The sequence below is a fragment of the Schistocerca serialis genome, chromosome 4, assembly GCF_023864345.2.
Source record: "Schistocerca serialis cubense isolate TAMUIC-IGC-003099 chromosome 4, iqSchSeri2.2, whole genome shotgun sequence".
In the NCBI taxonomy this organism is placed as follows: domain Eukaryota; kingdom Metazoa; phylum Arthropoda; class Insecta; order Orthoptera; family Acrididae; genus Schistocerca; species Schistocerca serialis.
The window spans coordinates 800766031-800781596 of NC_064641.1; the positions used below are offsets into that span (position 1 = coordinate 800766031).

The following is a 15566-nucleotide window of genomic DNA, read 5'->3' on the forward strand; positions in this document are numbered from 1 at the left end:
AAATGTTGGTCGCGGCATCGGTGTCTTCATCGGCAGGCGTGAAGTCAGCAACTTGAACAGCAACCAGCAACAATGGCTGGTTACTGCGTTGGCTGGTTACTGCATGTGTGAGGATTGCTTCCTCCCCACAACCAAATCTTCTTCATCGAATCTTGCAGACCAACTTTTTTTTGTCTCGTTATTATATGTTGCTATGGCAACTCTCAACTTTTTCTCATCTCAATCTTCTTCAAAAAAAATTCCTCCTTTTCATGTCCTGCTCACTTTTCTGGTGATTAAGGGTGGCAGTGTGGTACTGGTGTGCAAGATTCACACTCCCCCTTGGCTATAGAACTTACTTGGAGTTGATCAGCGATCTTCTTTTCAGGATAGCCAGGTGCAAAGGCCTGCACAATTTCTTCTCCGAGGATAAGATGCTACTTTGGATCAATTTTTTGTGTTTTTAAAATTACTCCACACATTCAAGAATACTTTGAGCTCAATCTCACTGTCAGAAACTATCACTTTCATTTTTGCATAAATACATTCTACAAAAATCTCCAAGTTTAACAAGACAACTCTCCGGACCTTACCAAAGAAAGAGAATGAATGAATTACTAATGGTCTCTTCTCTTCTTTCAACAACATTCAAATGTTCACACAATAATGTTTGATGTCGCACGGAGTAGGGCGCATCAATTCCTTGAACTGGACATGTAACTTCTGAGGCAGGCTCGGTGACTACCTGCCTGCGCCGATCACTCGTCCGATACACATCTGTTCTGCACACACGTAATTGTGGTGCAGTAGACACAGTTGCACTTTACCACACTCATTTCTAAAATAACGCATGTTCGAGATGGTGGAAATACGAGGATCTCTACAATTTACCCCGAAATTTTGCGAGGCATTACAAACTCCAGTGCCTTTTAGAATTGCTTCAAACTCTGGGACTTTGTTGCAAATGCTTCAACAGTTTATCACTAGGATTTTACTTGACTCATCTGTGGGGGAACATTTCTTTGGTTCTTATACTTAGTGTCTCATGCAGCTATCGTTATCAAAATTTGTGGTCACAGCTTCTAGAGGAAATAAGCTGAACCATTACACCAACAACCTGAAAACAGCTTTCGCATCCCGCAACTACCCTCCCAACCTGGTACAGAAGCAAATTACCAGAGCCACTTCCTCATCCTCTCAAACCCAGAACCTCCCACAGAAGAACCCCAAAAGTGCCCCACTTGTGACAGGATACTTTCCGGGACTGTATCAGACTCTGAATGTGGCTCTCCAGCATGGATACAACTTCCTCAAATCCTGCCCTGAAATGAGATCCATCCTTCATGAAATCCTCCCCACTCCACCAAGAGTGTCTTTCCGCCGTCCACCTAACCTTCGTAACCTCGTGGTTCATCCCTATGAAATCCCCAAACCACCTTCCCTACCCTCTGGCTCCTACCCTTGTAACCGTCCCCAGTGTAAAACCTGTCCCATGCACCCTCCCACCACCACCTACTCCAGTCCTGTAACCCGGAAGGTGTACACGATCAAAGGCAGAGCCACGTGTGAAAGCACCCACGTGATTTACCAACTGACCTGCCTACACTGTGAAGCTTTCTATGTGGGAATGACCAGCAACAAACTGTCCATTCGCATGAATGGACACAGGCAGACAGTGTTTGTTGGTAATGAGGATCACGCTGTGGCTAAACATGCCTTGGTGCACGGCCAGCACGTCTTGGCACAGTGTTACACCGTCCGGGTTATCTGGATACTTCCCACTAACACCAACCTGTCAAAACTCCGGAGATGGGATCTTGCCCTTCAGTATATCCTCTCTTCTCGTTACCCACCAGGCCTCAACCTCCACTAATTTCAAGTTGCTGCCGCTCATACCTCACCTGTCATTCAACAACATCTTTGCCTCTGTACTTCCGCCTCGACTGACATCTCTGCCCAAACTCTTTGCCTTTACGAATGTCTGCTTGTGTGTGTGTATGTGTGTGTGTGTGTGTGTGTGTGTGTGTGTGTGTGTGTGTGTGTGTGCGCGCGCGAGTGTATACCTGTCCTTTTTTCCCCCTAAGGTAAGTCTTTCTGCTCCCGGGATTGGAATGACTCCTTACCCTCTCCCTTAAAACCCACTTCCTTTCGTCTTTCCCTCTCCTCCTCTCTTTCCTGACGAAGCAACCGTTGGTTGTGAAAGCTTGAATTTTGTGTGTATGCTTGTGTTTGTTTGTGTGTCTATCGAAATGCCAGCGCTTTCATTTGGTAAGTCACATCATCTTTGTTTTTAGAAGTAAATACTTTAGCGTTGTTAGTACCACGAGATAGCATGCATGTGCAAAATAACAAAACCATGTATAGAGTTCTATACATGATCACTATGTATAGTGCCTTGTCAACAGTCTATGGCCAGGGGCAAAACTCAGCCGAGAGTGGCTGATACGGTGACTCATCTTACATGTCTTACACCCCTAAGGTCCAGTAAGCACATCAAGCGATGTGGCACAGTGGTTAGTACACTGGGCTCGTACAGACAATAGTTCAAATCTCCATCTGTCTGGCTATCCAGATTTAGGTTTTCCATGATTTCCATAATTCAGTTAAGCCAAGTGTTGAAATGGTTCCTTTAAATGGGCACAGCTTATTTCCCTCCCCATCCTTCCATAACTAGAACATGTGCTCTATCTTCAATGACCTTAATGAAATGGAAATGTGCTGTCTTCTGTGCAGTATGTGCTGTCTTCTGTGCAGTGGCTCAAGGAAGATAATTTGGTTGGCCATCTGATCTGATGTTCCATGAAATTGGCAACCATAAGGTTGTTAAAGCATCATTGATCATTTGTTAAATAAATAGTTAAAAAATGTTAGAGATTTCTGCTTACTACGTACAACAGTAAAATGGTTATGAAGTGCCAAAGTGATCAACAGCAAAATTCAGCATTGAAAAAGAGAATGTAAAGTATGCTAAATACATTTTTGCTGTAGAAGGTAATGTTGGATTGCAAACACCCACCATATTTCAATACCTGTATTAGAAAGTATCTTTGGAAGCAGAGAGAGTTGCATGCCAAGTTGAAAGAAAGATGAATCCTTGCTGACAAAAGCTGAACAAAGTCAAAACAGACATAATGACAGCTACTTGATAAGTATTCACTGAATTGAGGAGGAGGATCTCATTTTCCAAGTTGTCAAAGAACTCAAAAACATTGTTTTTCTGCATTCCATCTGTCACTGGCTCAAAGTCATCTGCTAGCTGATCATTACAACACAGAAATGGAATATGATGAAATACAGACTTATATTTAAAATTCTGCTTCCAAAACTGCTTCACTGAGAACACAACACAGTTCCTTGTTTCGATCGTCAGAGGGATGTCAAAATTCAGGACATGGAATTGATTGAACTTAGAACCGAAAAACTGTAGATATTTTATGGGCAAAAAGCCAATAGACCTGATGCTCAGCCATAAGATTCTATGCTGAATATGCAGAAGAGCTAGCTTTTCTCTTACTGGCAGTGTGTTGTAAATTTGTGGAACAAACAAAGTACATTGTTGGAGAAAGGCTCAGATCATTCAAAGTCTTTAAGAAAGGTTGCAGGATAGACATACAGAACTTCAGACCCATCTTCATTATACCAGTTTACTACAGGAAGATATGATGGCTTCTTTTCTTTCCCCAAGATCAGGCATTCTCTCTATAGGAATCTATGTGAAGTCTACAGATGCTGATTGTGTGTGGAGGCAAGGTTGATGCTGTGTTTTACATCTTTCAGAAACTGTTACATATAATTTTGCATCATCACATAGCTATCGTACAAGCAGGAAGACTCTCAGATGATTAGTGTTTGCTGCAAAGACAATTAACCACCAAAGTAAATAAATTCAATCTAATCCACATAAACAGACAAAAAGACCCAATATTGTTTAACTGCATGATTGGCAATCAGTATTTTAGTCAGTCAAGTATCTGTCCAGACTAATTTAAGATAGAATCACTCCACCGATCAAACTGGATCTATCTGTCAAGTTGTAAGGAAGGTAACTCACCCACAAAGAACGCTTCTTACAAAGTTCTAAGTTGATCAATTCGTAGGTATTGTTTTTCAGTGTAGGAACTTTATCAGGTTGGACTAACAGATAACAGTGTTTCAGGAGACATGCGTGAATAGTCATGAGTTTATGTACCCAGAATGAAAGCATAACAGAGATATCCAGTAGGAGATGCTGCAAGGTGATATACATTGCAGAGAGAATTACTCCCAAAATTTCAAGACCACATCTTAATATGTGCCAAGAAACATACAACATCCTCCAGAATACATAATGTGTAATGATGAAAAAGAGAAAATCCGAGAAATTTATGCGTATGCAGTGGGATACTGTCAGTCCTTCCTGCATACCATCCACAGCTGAAATAGGAAGAGGGGGGAAAAAGATTCTTGTACACTATATGGTGGCTTATAAGAGTACAGGAGTACATGTAGGTCTAAAAATGCCTCATCATCATGTCCAGTATTTGTATATCATCTGGATTCTACTCTGAAGTAATGTTAATCATTATGGCTTGGTAGTTACTTCCTAAAATTTGTACTTGAGATCACCAGTTTTATTCATAAAGCGCCTTTGGTATGTCACTGCACTGTCCAAAATAGTTCATAATATCTCCAGTGCAGCATTCATTATCTATAGAAGAGAGTGGAGCATCGAATATTGCTTGTTCACACAGTGGAGTGTCCTGTCTGTCCTGTACCCACTGTTATACGGTCTTACCTGACAAGTGGGGTTCAAATCCCTATCAGTCTATCCAGATATATGTTTTTCATGGTTTCCCTAAATGGCTCAACTGCTGATTCCGTTTGCAGACCGTAACAGAAGATCATGTCTGTCATTTCCTGTGTGGAATAATTGACTTCTCCGATGCGAGTAAGTGCAGAGATAACATCACAATGTAAAACTTACTGAAATGCAAACTAGTTCTGTTGGAACTAGTGTATATGCCACATTTACCCAAAACTGTGAATATGGTTACAGTAACAACACTAACAGATGTTCACTAAATGCTGTATCCATGGACATCAACAGAGGAATTCATCCTCATTTGTTTACTGCATTTTATAGGTGATTTGTAATAGTAAAGAACTTGCAGTTGAAGACGTAGGTTTCACATTAGTCAAGATGGACACTTGCTTACAGTTCTCAAGATATGCATTTTAGGACCCACATTTTGTCTTGTTTTGGTCCAACATGCCACCTTTCAAAATTTGTGATACATTTTTTTAAGCACCCTGTCTACTGTTGAAGGCATGTGTATATTTGAAACATACGCTTCACTGATATTGTCCCATGAGTTTTCCCTTGTCAGTGAGTACTGTACTTACTCTGTGTCATGCAGCAGATAGAATATCAGCTGGAATATTAATTAAAATAAATGTATTAATTTCTTTTTAGATTGTGGCAATTGGGCCCACTACGGAGGCCTCTCTGAAGACTGCAGGTTTAACTGTGTGGACAACGGCAGAAAAACCAACACCTCAGCACCTAACCAAAGCAATCATAGAACATTTATAACTTGTTGCTCTAATGTGATATTATTATTAGTCAATTTTTTTATCGTTTTACCGCTCATCCAATTTCAGTATGTTGCTGATGTTAATATATTATTGCAGAAATTCGTGTTAATTATTTTTGTCTTCAGTTCATGGGAGAAAGCATTCTTATGTCATTTTTTAAATGAGTATACAATAAAGAACTTGAGAGCTGTTTTAACACCTTGTTACTTGTTGCCAACTGCATTTGTGGTAATTTTCAATAGAAATTTGTGGAAGTACTTTCAACATAATGGTGAATATTTATGCATGAACTTTTGTGTGTGAGGATCCTATAATAAACATTTTAAGAAATTTTTTAAGGGAATGACTGCTGAAAAATATCCTCGTGTGTGTGTGTGTGTGTGTGTGTGTGTGTGTGTGTGTGTGGGCGCTTAAGTATACTGCAGGTTGAGAACGAAAGGGGGGAGGGCTAAAGGTAACAATTCATTTATAGATGCATGAGGGATGGTGCTTAAGCACCCATAGAAGATCAGAAAGTTGCATAGGTTTTGAGGTGGTTGCACATAGTAGCTATAAGATAAAGTATGGGGGCAAGATGTACAAGGAGGAGTTAGAGAAGTATCTGGGTAACATCTTACCAAAATAAGGGAGTTGGGGTATAGATAATGGTAGAGGAGAATACAGTATTGGAACAGAAGAAGTATGCGATTGTAAATGATAGCAGAAAAGGATGAGGGCTAGAAAATAGGAAGGGATTTGCCAATCATCAAGATTTAGTAAGTTTTGACCAGGGGTGGAGGGATGGGAGAATGTTTCTTCACAGCATAGAGAAGGTTATGGCGCAGGAAGAGAATTCAAATGGTACAGGTGTTGAAGCAGTTGTTAGTGTCATTAGTGTTACAGACTGCAGCATGTTCCACAACTGGGTAGTCGAGTTTTTGAATTGTGGTAGTCAGTCATACAGGGAGACATTTGATAAGTTGTCATACACAATCGCTTCCTGCTCACTTATTACTCACCCTGTGATCTGCAGTTTGAAAACCTGTTTTTGAAATGTGTAGTCACCTAGGTTAATGTCCTACTGTAACACCACTTTGTCTTTGCCATAACACTAAATTGTAATGTTTCTGCAATACATTATCCTTCAATTTATTTTCATTTTATAATATATACTTTGCCTTGCTGATGCACTCTTGATATGTACATCTCAGTTTGCTAACCACTGGTTATCCATCACAGTCATGTGTATTTTATTGTAATGGTGCATGCAGATTTCTGAGCTGACACATTCAAATACAACACATTACCCTCTCCACTATTTTTGTCATTTTATACTCTCTGCACAACCTTATCACAATGATGACTTCTTTAAAAAATTACTTTTAAAATTGTTCTTCCCTATTTTCACTCCCTCTGTTGGGACACTACTTCTGTGCTTGGCCCCACCATGAACCTTCATTCTACTTTTGCCACTTTAAAAAATTTGCTGTCTCCCTAATGAAACTGAAATTCTCCTCAGCAATTTGTATCTCTCTCAGTGGATTTACTATAAAAATTCCTCTTGTTGCTTGCCATCCATCCATCCACAAAGACCTTCTTCTCCTTTTCCAACACTTTGTAACATTTGACCACACTAGTCCTAGGTAATTATGCTAGTGGCCATTCAAGTTGCAACACCGTGAAGACGGCATTAAATTGGCATGAAGTGTAGTATGAGCTTGTATATGCAAATAATTAACATTTCAGTGTAAGCACATAAAGTAGGCAAGAGTTGCAAGACCCATTTTCTGTACGTAAAGAATGATTACACGGCAGATTTCTCATTCAGAAATCACATTTGTGCTTTTGAATGTTGATTGTGTGTGAGAAGATTGTCATAGGTTCTGAGAGCTTTTGACATTTATTTTTTAATGCACTAAGGTATGTGAGTCCACCATGCTTAAGAAGAAAGAGAAATGTCTACCTGCTTTAATCTTACACTCCCACTTGTCACCATTAAATTTGTTGGTCTTTAAAAGTTTTGAAAGCTTTGAGAGGCGTAAGGTATACAAAACAAAAACTTTTTACGTATCGTCATTTTCTCTTGTTGTTGGCTGCAGTTCTCGTGTCTAGGGGTACATTCTCAAGGCTGAAAATTTTGATTTTGTAGGTTCCTGTCGATGTGAATAATGTTTGAAGATTTGCCTCTTTTACTCTTGAATTTTATTTTTTGTCACATTTTTCAGTATCACACCGATTTTACAATTTCCACTTCAGAACACAAATCCACATTGTTAAAATTATAAATACATCTGTTTCCATGGGAGGCATGCCCACTACCCCCAACATGCAGTACTGACAATATTCCAAAGAGTTTACAAAGCAAAAGAGTTTACAAACTTTCTTGACAAAAGAAGAATTTTTACCATGTTATATCATTATCTTATAAATGAATCCAGAAATAAATGTAATAATTTGCATTAAATTGTGCAATTAATAATATGAATTTTAAGTATAACACATATTTCATAATTTCCAATAAAGAATAATTTTAACCATACATGCAGAGTGTAACAAATTAATTTCTTTTTGTACATCTTAGTCTGAAATATAATACATCATATACAAATCAAATGAAATTCTTTTCAGTGAAACAGATGAGGATGTTCATCTATACCAGATTCAGGATTAATCCTGGTATCAGCTACTTCTAAAAAAAAGGTTTTGTTAGAAAAAGGTGTCCCATTACAGTATGTTTACAGTATTTTGTGACAGACTATAAGGTTTGCCAAACAGTGTACAAGATGATGCTAGAATATAGTGTACAGAAGTATCTGATACATAAGATATTACAGAAAACATAAGCAAAATATCTACTATACAAGTCATAATCTATACATAAATACAGGTAAACAGAGTCATCGTTATCTTTGAAGGATGACACAATGCAGTTGCTTGAGAATTGAAAGCAGGCATGTATACATCTTGTTATATTGTCTATACGTGTAAATGTCTTCCACACTATTCAGATTTTCAGATCTGTGGAACATACTGTCACAAGAAAATAATACAAGTCAAAACTACAACATTACATCACTAAACTATATAAATAAATACAGAGCCAATGTAAATTACTAGACTTATAAATTGTAAGTAACACCCATGCAATCAAGCTTTCAAAATCTTCAAAAGAGAAGAGAAAATTTCAGAGCCTAAGTATACGACAAGTGGGCCGACTCAAAAAACTCACAATGACGAGTACAGACCAGAATAATGTTTCGACGCAACAAAATGAATAAAGCTCATAATCATGTCAATAAGTTCAATTATGCAAAGAGTAATTGTAAGAATCATCCAGCCTCAATCAATAGTTGTATGCTCTCCTTGAGTACACAGAGTCACGATGACCAGGGGTACCCAAAACAGAGATAAGCATGAATCTGTCCACAACTCAAGTTCAAATCAGATACAATATTGCAATACTCAGGATAAATACAGGTAAACAGAGTCATGGTTATCTTTGAAGGATGACACAATGCAGTAGCTTGAGAATTGAAAGCAGGCATGTATACATCTTGTTATATTGTCTATACGTGTAAATGTCTTCCACACTATTTGCCAATTATCTATACAACCAACCTACGTGCACCAAGACCTAAAAGATTCATTTACAACTGATTTAAAAAAATACATACTGATTGAAAGTTACATAATGTTTTGGAAAGTAAATCCCCCTACTCGAAAAAACATGCATTTATGTTGAATAACACTGTCTTTAGCAATCTTGGCTAACAATTCACAAATATCAGACACAACGCAGATGTAGTTGACGGATGCGCATACATTACCCAGCACTTATGATCTCTTGTAAGTCAATTGGTCAGCAGGGTACAGCCATACAGCTGTGTGGTGAGTGAATCCGCCCACATCTTTCAGCTTCCTCCTTAGAGTTCTTATCACACACTCCGACGGATAAGTAACGTCCTGTCTAGCATTCATATCAAATCTTGAAACATTATTTTGTGTACTAAATACACTGTTCTATACATTCTTCACATCAGACGAGATATGCTCTCCTTAGTCATTTTTCTAAGTCAATTATATGGCATTTATGTCAGGTGTGATTAAAAAGTGTTCATATATGAAACATTAATATTCAGAGTTAAATGCAATGAAAAGAAATGGATTATTAAGGTATTACACACAGATATCCTCAGATACTATTCCTAATTTTTGCAGTACAAATTATGAACACTCTCCCATTTTAAAATTGCAAAAAGATCTTCTCATTTAGTCTCATGGCATATATGTATCAAATTCTAAAGCACAAATCTATTACAGAACATAATTATATAGTCTAGCACAGATTTTTAACTCAGTCAATAGATAAAATAGAACTTTAAAATTCACATCATCTTACCTACTAAATAAATGACAATAGGAAAAAAATAGATACTTGTGGATCATGTCTATATGCTTTCAGCTCAGTGATATTGCATAATCCAAATAACTTCTTAGATTTAGGATACACAAGCCTGTATGCACTAGGATGTGAATTGTCATGAATTTCAAATGATTCAACATAAGTATCGGAAAATTTCTTTATCTCAGATGTCAACACTTTAGATTTCTCTCTGGCTTTCACCAACCCAAAATCTCCTCCCTCCACCTTAGAAAATCTACTTTTTCCCATCATGTCTCTACTTTCTCCTACCCCCCTGTTTTTTCATCATCTCCCTAACACATTCTTCCCTCTCTTGCGGTGACAGAATTTTACATAGACGAAACTCAACATTTTCAGAAATAAAGTAGCTCATCTGCTATTAAACATGGTTTCAAATGGTGAAAAACCTGTTGAAGAATGTTGTAAGCTGTTCATAATATCCTCAAAATCACTGACATAATCTATCCAACTGGTATGATTCTTATATATAAAAACAAAGATGAGGTGACTTACCGAACGAAAGCGCTGGCAGGTCGATAGACACACAAACAAACACAAACATACACGCAAAATTCAAGCTTTCGCAACAAACTGTTGCCTCATCAGGAAAGAGGGAAGGAGAGGGGAAGACGAAAGGAAGTGGGTTTTAAGGGAGAGGCTAAGGAGTCATTCCAATCCCGGGAGCAGAAAGACTTACCTTAGGGGGAAAAAAGGACAGGTATACACTCGCACTCACGCACATATCCATCCACACATACAGACACAAGCAGACATATTTAAAAGACAAAGAGTTTGGGCAGAGATGTCAGTCGAGGCAGAAGTGTAGAGGCAAAGAAGTTGTTGAAAGACAGGTGAGGTATGAGTGGCGGCAACTTGAAATTAGCGGAGATTGAGGCCTGGCGGATGACGAGAAGAGAGGATATACTGAAGGGCAAGTTCCCATCTCCGGAGTTCGGATAGGTTGGTGTTGGTGGGAAGTATCCAGATAACCCGGACGGTGTAACACTGTGCCAAGATGTGCTGGCTGTGCACCAAGGCATGTTTAGCCACAGGGTGATCCTCATTACCAACAAACACTGTCTGCCTGTGTCCATTCATGCGAATGGACAGTTTGTTGCTGGTCATTCCCACATAGAATGCATCACAGTGTAGGCAGGTCAGTTGGTAAATCACGTGGGTGCTTTCACACGTGGCTCTGCCTTTGATCGTGTACACCTTCCGGGTTACAGGACTGGAGTAGGTGGTGGTGGGAGGGTGCATGGGACAGGTTTTGCATCGGGTGCGGTTACAAGGATAGGAGCCAGAGGGTAGGGAAGGTGGTTTGGGGATTTCATAGGGATGAACTAACAGGTTACGATGGTTAGGTGGGTGGCGGAAAGACACTCTTGGCGGAGTGGGGAGGATTTCATGAAGGATGGATCTCATTTCAGGGCAGGATTTGAGGAAGTCTTATCCCCGCTGGAGAGCCACATTCAGAGTCTGGTCCAGTCCGGGAAAGTATCCTGTCACAAGTGGGGCACTTTTGTGGTTCTTCTGTGGGGGATTCTGGGTTTGAGGGGATGAGGAAATGGCTCTGGTTATTTGCTTCTGTACCAGGTTGGGAGGGTAGTTGCGGGATGCGAAAGCTGTTGTCAGGTTGTTGGTGTAATGATTCAGGGATTCCGGACTGGAGCAGATTCGTTTGCCACGAAGACCTAGGCTGTAGGGAAGGGACCGTTTGATGTGGAATGGGTGGCAGCTGTCATAATGGAGGTACTGTTGCTTGTTGGTGGGTTTGATGTGGATGGACGTGTGAAGTTGGCCATTGGACAGGTGGAGGTCAACGTCAAGGAAAGTGGCATGGGATTTGGAGTAGGACCAGGTGAATCTGATGGAACCAAAGGAGTTGAGGTTGGAGAGGAAATTCTGGAGTTCTTCTTCACTGTGAGTCCAGATCATGAAGATGTCATCAATAAATCTGTACCAAACTTTGGGTTGGTAGACTTGGGTAACCAAGAAGGCTTCCTCTAAGTGACCCATGAATAGGTTGGCGTACGAGGGGGCCATTCTGGTACCCATGGCGGTTCCCTTTAATTGTTGGTATGTCTGGCCTTCAAAAGTGAAGAAGTTGTGGGTCAGGATGAAGCTGGCTAAGGTAATGAGGAAAGAGGTTTTAGGTAGGGTGGCAGGTGATCGGCGTGAAAGGAAATGCTCCATCGCAGCGAGGCCCTTGGACGTGCAGAATATTTGTGTATAAGGAAGTGGCATCAATGGTTACAAGGATGGTTTCCGGGGGTAACAGATTGGGTAAGGATTCCAGGCGTTCAAGGAAGTGGTTGGTGTCTTTGATGAAGGATGTGAGACTGCATGTAATGGGTTGAAGGTGTTGATCTACGTAGGCAGAGATACATTCTGTGGGGGCTTGGTAACCAGCTACAATGGGGCGGCCGGGATGATTGGGTTTGTGGATTTTAGGAAGAAGGTAGGGGTGCGGGGTGTCGGTGGGGTCAGGAGGTTGATGGAGTCAGGTGAAAGGTTTTGTAGGGGGCCTAAGGCTCTGAGGATTCCTTGAAGCTCCGCCTGGACATCGGGGATGGGGTTATCTTGGCAAACTTTGTATGTGGTGTTGTCTGAAAGCTGACGCAGTCCCTCAGCCACATACTCCCGACGATCAAGTACCACGGTCGTGGAACCCTTGTCCGCCGGAAGAATGACGATGGATCGGTCAGCCTTCAGATCACGGATAGCCTGGGCTTCAGCAGTGGTGATGTTGGGTGTAGGATTAAGGTTTTTTAAGAAGGATTGAGATGCAAGGCTGGAAGTCAGAAATTCCTGGAAGGTTTGGAGAGGGTGATTTTGAGGAAGAGGAGGTGGGTCCCGCTGTGACGGAGGACGGAACTGTTCCAGGCAGGGTTCAATTTGGATGGTGTCTTGGGGAGTCGGATCATTAGGAGTAGGATTAGGATCATTTTTCTTCGTGGCAAAGTGATACTTCCAGCAGAGAGTACGAGTGTAGGACAGTAAATCTTTGACGAGGGCTGTCTGGTTGAATCTGGGAGTGGGGCTGAAGGTGAGGCCTTTGGATAGGACAGAGGTTTCGGATTGGGAGAGAGGTTTGGAGGAAAGGTTAACTACTGAATTAGGGTGTTGTGGTTCCAGATTGTGTTGATCGGAATTTTGAGGTTTTGGAGGGAGTGGAGCTGGAAGTGGGAGATTGAGTAGATGGGAGAGACTGGGTTTGTGTGCAATGAGAGGAGGTTGAGGTTTGCTGGAAAGGTTCTGAAGGGTGAGTGAGTTGCCTTTCCGGAGGTGGGAAACCAGGAGATTGGATAGTTTTTTGAGGTGGAGGGTGGCATGCTGTTCTAATTTACGGTTGGCCTGTAGGAGGATGCTCTGAACAGCCGGTGTGGATGTGGGAGAGGAAAGATTAAGGACTTTTATTAAGGATAGGAGTTGACGGGTGTGTTCATTGGCTGAGTTGATGTGTAGGTGAAGGATTAGGTGGGTGAGGGCAATGGATTGTTCAGTTTGGAACTGGTATAGGGACTGATGGAAGGAAGGGTTGCAGCCAGAGATGGGAACTTTAAGTGTGAGGCCTTTGGGGGTGATGCCAAATGTCAGACAAGCCTGAGAAAATAGAATATGGGAGCGTAATCTGGCTAGGGCGAAGGCATGTTTGCGGAGGGAATGTAAATAAAACTTAAAGGGGTCGTTGTGGGGGTGTTGTGAGGGTGACATGGTATTAGAAGGTGGAAGGTGTAACATGAGGTCAAATGAAAATGAAAATAAAAATATATGGGGAGAGATAAAGGTGAACCGGAAAGTAACTGGAGATCTGGAATGAAAAAAGGCGAAAAGGTGTTGGTTACAGCTGGGCTATGTTGGACTTGGGTTGATAGACAACGATGTGTGCATAAAGGTTAGGTGGTTGTGTTGCCGCCAAAACACGTTAAAGAACGGAGAAATTCGGGAAAATTTCGAAAAAACTGCGTGTAGTATATTAAAAGGAGTGGTATCGTGGTGGCAGATTATGAAAATGAGGCTAACAATTGTCTGACGAAGAAATAATGACATTAAAACCTGTTAACGAAATTCATTCTTAGATTTAGGTAAGGGTCCATAAACATCCACAGACACGAGATCTAGGTTACTATTAGGCAGTATGCTTTGCATTTGGCCTCTACTAGTTTGGTTACCTTCACTCTTTGACATCTGTCACAGCTGGCAATCTTCTTCTTGACTTTCCTTCCTATGTTTTAAAATATATGTTTTCCTGATTCTTTTGTTAGCATTTGGTGGATCCACAATGACCAAAACTCTCATGTGTATAAGTAATTAAAGTATCAATATACTGTTCCGGCCAACATAGTTTCCAATCCTGTGAGTGAGTCTTATGTCTCCTGAATAAAATACCCTTGTGTACCTTATAATAAAGTTCTGTCTTTTCTTCTCCTTTCTTACCCAACATGCTCTTAACCAATTTCCAATTTTGATCATTATTTTGATATGTGCAGATGTGTTTGCAAATTTTCAAGAATTCTTTCTCCTGTTTCACACCTCTCAAGTACATAATTTTAAACTCGTTCTCTCCTTCTCCAAAGCTGTTAGATGATTTACTGCCTAAAGGTGCCTAGACAAAGTGTCATCAACTACATTGTTTATGCCCTTAATGTATCTGATTTTATAATTGAACTGCTGTGAAAACAAGGCCCAATGAGTAATTCTGTTATGGTACAGCTTACACACCTGAAGATAACATAATGCTTTGTGATCAGTATAGATGATGACTTTGTGACCTAGCAAATAATTTTTAAATTTGTTGAAAACCCAATATACAGCCAAATTTACAGTGTATGTCTTTTCGTGTTTCTGCAATACTCTACTAGCAAATGCAAGAGATCTGTGTTCAATAACACCAACAATTTCATTCTCTTGAAATAAATGAACACCCAACACAACATCACTACTGTCTGTCATAAAACAAAAAGGAAGAGACAAATCTGGTCTGAACAATATCTGACTTTGATACAACTGTCATTTGATCTCATCGAAAGCATCCTGACACTCCTGATTCCAATCCCAAACAGTATTCTTCAAAAGTTCACACAAGCATGGAGCAATCAAAGCTTGGCTGTTACAAAGTTTTCTATAAAATCCTGTTAGCCCAAAAAATGATTTAAGCTGTTTTTTGTTGTGAGGAGTAGGAAAATTAGCAATAGCAGCAAGTTTCTCTTTATCTGGTGCAATTCCTTTTTCAGATATAACATGTCCTAAAAATTTAACTTCTTCCACACCAAATTTACACTTACCTATTTTCAGAGTCATGTCTCCTGATTCTAATTTTGAAAACACATCTCTTAACAGATTCAAATGTTGTTCCCAAGTCTTTTCTGTGGCCAGAATGTTATCAACATACACAATTAATTTTGAACGCACTTCACTTCCTAAGACAGAATCCAGAGCTCTTATGAATTAAGCTACCGATACATTTAGCCCAAATTGCACCACATATTATTGAAAACACTTACCTCCATACAAAAATGCTGTATACTTTCTAGAATTAATTTCAAGTGGGATCTGGTGAGATCCAGAGATCAAGTCCAAACTACTCATGTATTTTACTTAACCAAAT

At 40.1% G+C, this 15566-nt stretch overlaps 1 protein-coding gene across 1 annotated transcript in view; it reads left to right on the forward strand.

Annotated features, from left to right (window-relative positions):
• Positions 1-5749, forward strand: part of LOC126473395 (uroporphyrinogen-III synthase-like) — a 32987-nt gene extending 27238 nt beyond the window's left edge. The window contains exon 4 of the mRNA XM_050100404.1: positions 5432-5749. Coding sequence (XP_049956361.1) covers positions 5432-5551 — 120 coding nt within the window. The 3' untranslated portion in view covers positions 5552-5749. The remainder of the gene's footprint in view (positions 1-5431) is intronic.
• The last annotated feature ends 9817 nt before the right edge of the window (positions 5750-15566 follow it).